The sequence below is a fragment of the Triticum aestivum genome, chromosome 5D (assembly GCF_018294505.1).
Source record: "Triticum aestivum cultivar Chinese Spring chromosome 5D, IWGSC CS RefSeq v2.1, whole genome shotgun sequence".
Taxonomy (NCBI): domain Eukaryota; kingdom Viridiplantae; phylum Streptophyta; class Magnoliopsida; order Poales; family Poaceae; genus Triticum; species Triticum aestivum.
The window spans coordinates 467,697,831-467,705,206 of NC_057808.1; the positions used below are offsets into that span (position 1 = coordinate 467,697,831).

At 46.9% G+C, this 7,376-nt stretch overlaps 1 protein-coding gene across 1 annotated transcript; it reads left to right on the forward strand.

The window, feature by feature from the left end:
* Positions 1 to 506: 506 nt before the first annotated feature.
* Positions 507 to 4,812, forward strand: LOC123122836 (beta-glucosidase BoGH3B). Its single transcript, XM_044543194.1, has 10 exons — positions 507 to 739; positions 1,364 to 1,641; positions 1,734 to 1,938; positions 2,484 to 2,574; positions 2,687 to 2,829; positions 2,963 to 3,206; positions 3,316 to 3,420; positions 3,674 to 3,856; positions 3,946 to 4,150; positions 4,219 to 4,812. The coding sequence occupies exons 2-10, from the start codon at positions 1,422 to 1,424 to the stop codon at positions 4,698 to 4,700; spliced, it is 1,878 nt and encodes a 625-aa protein (XP_044399129.1). The 5' UTR covers positions 507 to 739; positions 1,364 to 1,421; the 3' UTR covers positions 4,701 to 4,812.
* Positions 4,813 to 7,376: the final 2,564 nt, after the last annotated feature.

Here is a 7,376-nt window from a genome sequence, read left to right on the forward strand (position 1 = left end):
GAATATGATGTAATTTTAACTACTACTCCCTCCGTCTGAAAATAGTTGTTATCAAAATAGATAAAAAAGAATGTATCTAGAACTAATATATGTCTTGATACATTCCCTTTTATTAATTTTGATGACAACTATTTCCAGCCGGAGGGAGCAGTATGTAATGCCAATCTCCATGCCTATCCTTTTGAATCTGGAATACTGCTACCTTTTTTCAGGAAAATTTGTCAGGCTTGTGCTTTTGCCAGGGATAGATTTATTTCTGGAGGCTAATCATACACTGGTTTTCTATGGCCAGCCATCCCTGACACTCCGCATCATCTCCCAGTCCCAGCTCACATGGAGAGGTGGAGCTTTAGGCTTTAGGGGGAAGAAACAACCGTATACGAAACGGACAACCAGCTAGCGTGCTGGAATTCAGACTAGTGCAGAGAAGTAAATGAGGTATAGGACCATGGCAGGTGGGTCCACCTGAGATGAATCAGGAGAGGATGTCACGGGTGTGACCGAGGAGAGGGAAGAGATGAGGTGGACGACGGTGAGAACTGGCTGCGGAAGCCACTCGCTGGAGTGGCTCGTCAATGGAAAATGCTCTCGCCGGGGGAAGAGAAAGAAGAGACCTCTTCCTTGGCCCTTTGCCGTGCCGTTAGGGTATAAATACCATTGCCCTGCCGCGCGAAGCTCCAACTCCCTCGCACTCCCGTCCTCGCGCAGGCCCCTGCTTCCGGTGAAGCTGTTTTGCAAGGTATACTGCTCTTCAGATTTACTATAGCTGCCGCTGATGCTGTATCTCCAGATTGTCAGAAACTGTAACCCCTGTTTATGCTGCATTTTCTGTTTCTGTTTTGCACCCATGTGTTCTGCCGCGGCTGATTCCTGCGAATCAGGGCCAGGCCGCTTGCTGTTTCGCCTATAATCATGCTGGTTTCCAGCAACGTTATGTGTTTTGGACAATGAAATTGGGAGAACCCTTACCTGGATTCAGGGGTTTCCTTCTTCTCCAAACCGTGCAAAACCAGCTACTCATATCGTGCACAGGAGAACAACCAGCAGACATGCACATGGCCTGCCCAGCTACTATCATTTTTGAACTGTCACTCCTTGTCCAAACCCGTTCCTGAACAACATTACCTGGTTTTAAGTTAGATATATGCACCCTTGTACTTGGCTGCAGGAGTATCTGCTTTACTTGTTTATGCTCCTATATGATATGATGGCTGCAGGAGTCTTTGACTGGTCCAATGCCTGGTTTCTTCATACAACAGCCTCAGATTATTAGAATATTAGTATAACGCATGATTGATCTTCCACTGTTGGTATAATCATGAGTGTTCACTACTTCACTCACATTGTTGGCACCATTGCTTAGGTGTCTGTCTATATAGAAGCCTGTGGTGATCGATACCACAGACACACACTGTGACAAGATGGGGAGTTCGCGCAACAAGTTCACCTCTCTTCTCCTCATGTTCTGCCTGGTGGTGCTGGTGAGAGCCGAATATGCCAAGTACAAGGATCCGAAGCAGCCTCTCGCTGTTCGCATCAACGATCTGCTTGGTCGGATGACTCTCGCGGAAAAGATCGGCCAGATGACTCAGATTGAGAGGGTGAACGCCACGGCAGAGGCCATGTCCAAGTACTTCATAGGTGCCTCATGTTTTATTTCACTCTAAACAGCTCACTGCAGATGGTGAAGGGCTTCAGCGTTTGTGGTGTAACCGTTGTGTGGTATGGTGCAGGCAGCGTGCTGAGTGGTGGGGGCAGCGTGCCTGCTCCTCAAGCATCTGCTGGGGATTGGGCTTCGATGGTGAATGAGATGCAAAAGGGTTCTCTTTCTACCCGCCTTGGCATTCCGATGATCTACGGTATTGATGCTGTCCATGGCAACAATAATGCCTACAGAGCTACTATCTTCCCCCACAATATTGGGCTTGGAGCTACCAGGTAGGGATTGTTTCTGGTTTTGATATGATAATTAAATTTCATGTAGTAATCATAGTATTACATTGGATCGACAAGCTGTGAATTTCTCGAGGAAGGAGCACTAACTTCGATGCATATAGTGATTGCGATAGGTACTTCCTCTGTCCGGTTTTATTGGGCCCAAAGACCAAAACACTGGAACCAAGGCAGACATAGCAGTTCCCGTAAAAATCTTGTGCTTTGCATCTAATCAAACCGCATGGGTGGTTTGCCCTCCGTAATTAATTGCAGTGGTTGCTCCTAGACATGCATGCTACGCATGCATTGGTTGCATGGTAGTGAGATTTATGAGCTACAGACTCTCTCGTCTTAATTATCCATCCAGCGCATGAATAGGGGTGAGACCGAGGTAAAAATCTTCTTTTCCAATGCGACTTAATTGTGTACTTAATTATGGGGCCTAATAGGAAGGGACGTGCTGAGGCTGCTCACGGGCCTAATAAACCCGGACGGAGGGAGTATGTTGGTAATATAAAGTATGTTTATGTGTATTTTTTGCCTTCCAGGGACCCTATGCTCGTGAAGAGGATAGGAGAAGCAACTGCTCTTGAAGTTAGAGCAACCGGAATCTCTTATGCCTTTGCTCCATGCATTGCGGTAATAGATAGCACAGCTTGCTTTTTGAATGCTTTGCTCTCGCTTGGGATTGCAAATGTCTTCCTAGTTATCCTTAGGAGCAAATTTATTTAGTTGACATGATGTTGCTCAGGTTTGTAGAGACCCAAGATGGGGACGGTGCTACGAAAGCTATAGCGAAGACCCAAAGGCTGTCCAGGCAATGACCACACTCATCTCTGGCTTGCAAGGCGACGCTCCGTCAGATTACACAGGAAGGCCATATGTTGGTGGAAGGTAACACTCCCTGCTGCATCAGACAGTTGCACTAACTGAATTTTCTTCAGTGTGTCTTATATACTCATGCGTAAAAATGAAAGTAGTGTTTTATTGATGGATCTAACTTTGATATCACTCTAATACCACGTAGCAAGAAGGTCGCGGCATGCGCTAAGCACTATGTCGGTGATGGCGGAACATACATGGGAATCAACGCAAACAACACAATCATCGATACGCATGGGCTAATGAGCATCCATATGCCTGCTTATTATAATTCTATCATCAGAGGTGTCTCCACAGTTATGGTCTCCTACTCTAGTTGGAATGGGGAGAAAATGCATGCAAACCATTTCCTTATCACCGATTTTCTCAAGAACAAGCTCAAATTTAGGGTCAGTTGCTCATCACAAAGACAGAGGATTGGTCTCTTTATTTGTTTTTGCAAGTATATTAATTAACAGATACTGATGTCATCAATTTACTTGGCTCTTGAGCAAACAGGGTTTTGTGATTACAGACTATGAAGGCATCGATCAGATCACCTCTCCTCCGGGCGTAAACTATTCTTATTCAGTTGAGGCTGGAATTGGTGCCGGTATTGACATGGTATGGTCTGTAAACTTTGTGCTCTGAATTTACATGTTAAAAACTGTGGAGCGCATCATTCGCTCCATTTTTTTGTTGGGGTCAACACTCAACAGTGGAGTAAATATCTAGTACCTCACCAGTCACAATAGAGGGGTGGTCCTCTTCTACTGATTATGATACATCCTTGGTGATTTTTATCTCTGTATACAACTGATGAAAATGCGATGCTGCCTTCCCTTTCTGAACATGGTCTGAAACACACTGTATGCAGGTGATGGTTCCTTTTGCCTACACAGAATTCATCGATGATCTGACGTACCAAGTTAAGAACAACATTATCCCCATGAGCAGAATCGACGATGCTGTCTACAGAATTCTTCGGGTCAAGTTCACCATGGGTCTCTTTGAGAACCCTTTCGCCGATCCGAGCCTCGCCGGTGAACTTGGCAGCCATGTCAGTTCTGAACAACGCAATTCCTTTCTCTCACACTTCATCCGTCTTGATTATAGTATATTTAGCGATGTATCCTCTTCTGCTTGCAGGAACACCGCGAAGTTGCCCGTGAAGCTGTCAGGAAATCCCTGGTGTTGCTGAAGAACGGAAAATCTGCCTCCACTCCGTTGCTGCCTCTCCCAAAGAAGGCCGGTAAGATCCTCGTCGCCGGGAGCCACGCCGACAACCTGGGCAACCAATGTGGGGGGTGGACAATCACATGGCAAGGAGAGCCTGGCAATAACAATACTGCAGGTAAATGTCATCTCTCGTTGATACTTTGAGTCTATTGTTGGAACAAAATTTCATGGCATGGAATGCAGGCACGACGATCCTCTCGGCGATCAAGTCCACGGTCGACCCCGGCACGAAGGTGGTCTACGACGAGGACCCGGACAGCAGCGCCGTGGATGCCGGCGAGTACGACTACGCCGTCGTGGTGGTCGGCGAGCCGCCGTATGCGGAGACAGCGGGCGACAACCTGAACCTGACGATCCCGGAGCCCGGCCCGGCCGTGATCCAGACCGTGTGCGAGAGCGTCAAGTGCGTGGTGGTGCTCATCTCCGGCAGGCCGCTGGTGGTGGAGCCGTACATCGGCGCCATGGACGCGTTCGTGGCCGCGTGGCTGCCCGGCTCGGAGGGCCAGGGTGTTGCCGACGTGCTGTTCGGCGACTACGGGTTCACGGGGAAGCTGCCGCGGACGTGGTTCAGGTCGGTGGACCAGCTGCCGATGAACGTCGGCGACGAGCACTACGACCCGCTGTTTCCCTTCGGGTTCGGGCTCACCACGGAGGCGAGGAAATGAGTCGGATGCGACGAGTGCTGTAACTGTAAGACATGAGATGCTACAGATGCTAATCATGCGCGGGGGACTCCTCTCGCAGCCTTCAATAATAATCTCCACCCTTATACGATGATATAAGAATAAAGATAATGACACCTTCGCATCAACACGTAGGTGTGGATGTGGCGAAGAAATGAGTCGTATGAGATGGGATGAATGAGATACACCACATGGGAGAGTGGTTTATCTACCGTGCACGAGATACTCCGTGCTTGAATCCACTGCCCATGGTCGTTTTGAAACAAGACAAACTCTGAAACAGTAAAAAGAAAAGGTAGTACCAACATTAAAATATGAACATATCCCATGCACGGTACAATTGCTTTCCTTCTGCACATAGTTTCTTACTGGGATTAGCTTGCAATAACGACGGATGCATAGTGCGTGTGGTGAAGGAAAAAATGTCGCATATTTTTTTAGAAACTACTGTAAAAATTTATTCAGACTCGCAGCCATTACAGTACGCTGATTTGACACCATGATCGAAGAAATTACAAAGTAAAAGAAGTAATTCCTACAACTAAGAATTACAATAAAATCTCTTGGAGACATCTGCTCTGTAGTAATAATCTCTGTAAGACAAAAACTGCCAAGACTACAGTAACGAAATTGCAATTACATTGGAGTTGCGATACCATGACTCGTTCACCCGCACGAACTTGATTATCGGTTTATAAAAGCCCCTTGAGTTGCTCATTCAAAAAGATGGGAAGCCGTGTGTAAGGGCATATTTATCCCTTAGTTGTTTTGGTGATTAATGACAATGTTTTTGCGGACTAATCGTGCGTATGGAGTATTTCAGACATATATCATGACTAGGCACAAGACGATTTGGTGCCCCTCGAAGACTATTGAAAACGGCGTTTCTCTACGGTTCTTTTCAGTGGATTTGAGTCATAGGAAAGCCGTACTATTAAGAGGGGGTCCGCTTTGAAAAGGTTTGGGTGGAATCATCATGTACACGTCTACTCCTTTTGCACCACCTTTCCTTTGGCTCTTTGGGCTAATTTTTTTTAAATAATACATTTATTTTATTAATTTGCACAAATATTATGCTGAAAAAATGATTTTCAAAAATAATACACCGTTGGCCCGCTGCAGGCCGACTGGGCCTAGTCAGCCCACAGCAGGCCGACTGGGCGTAGTCGGCCAGTAGCAGGCCGACAGCTGGCCCTCCTGCCACATGTCGAGCGCGCATTGGGCATGCCACGTCGCGGGGGGGGGGGGGGAGAGGGAGCTGTCGGCGCGGCGGTCACGGGGTGAGCCCCTGTCAGCCTACCACGGGCCGATCGGCCAGCTGGGGGCCGATAGGGTGCAGCCCCACGTCGCGCAGCACGCCCGGCTCCCTGCGGCTGCTTAGGGCTAGCGCTTTATTCCCACTCGAGCATATCTGTTCTTCCTCTGTTCTTTCCTTTTTCTCTCTGTACACGAAAATGCCTTCAATTTATACACCTAAATGAGCCAGTTTTTTGCGGATTTGGCACCGTGAATGGATTCAACTTAGTTTGGGCAGTCAAAAGAGTCCTCGATCTACTGATGGGTAGCTCGTGGTGGTCGTGGTGAGCATTTTGGTAGCTCGTGGAGGTGAAGGTGGTGGTGGTGAAGTTGGGGCAGTGTGGTGGAGGTGGTGGTGGTGGTGAAGTTGGGGCAGTGTGGGGGAGGTGGTGGAGGTGAAGCTCGTCGTTCGTCGTTCTTCGTTGGAGGCGGAGCACCGGCAGTTTGGTGGCCGCCGTTCGTCGTTCTTCGTTCGCACGCACGCTTCAAGGGTATATTTCAGCAAACATTTTATTTTTCGTAGGTGCTCCGGTAGTATTTGTTAATATGTTTCGATGTGAAATAAATTAGGTGTGCGATTATTGTTATTTGCCCCGGTAGTATACGTAAATATATTTAGATGTCAACTAACTATTTGTATAAAAATGTGTAGTTGCTCCGGTAATATTCCGTACTATATGTGGATGTGAAGTATTTAGGAGTGTTAGTATTTGGAGTAGCTCCCGTAAAATCCGTAATATAGGTAGTCAAATATTAAAATATGTAAATATTTGTAATATACTTGTAGGTGTGTGAATTGTATTAGTTGCTTTGTTAATATTCTGTAATATATATATAGACATGTCTAATATTTGTTAGTGAATTGTATTTCGTTGTTGAAAAAAATAGGTGAGCCGAGATGTCTGATGTAGTCAAGTTCAGATTTTACTACGGTCCTGGTACTGTCCAAACAACTGAGATGGGAGCAGATCTGAGTGAATTTACTCACATAGAGGTGCCAATGAGAATGGGAGCAGATCTGTTCAAACATGGTCTGTTCAAACATGGTCTGTCGCTTAGTTGAAAGAATGGATTGCGGCAAGTTTAGGCCTTGATACTGAGACACACACCGTCAGTGTTCATGCATTATGGACACGGTCAAGTACAATAATTTACTTTTATTTGAGGCCGATAGAGCGAGACTCTGATTGGGTGCGGTGGTTACAAGGTTGTGAACGAAGGGGATGCAATCCTGTTGCTTTAGTGCTTCCCGTCGTGAAGGAGGTCACTGCACATGAAGGCGAGGGTGGCTACGATCCTGGTCATAGCAGTGTAGGGAAGCAGTTATCTATGTCAAATGCTGGAGATGATGGTTCCGAACAA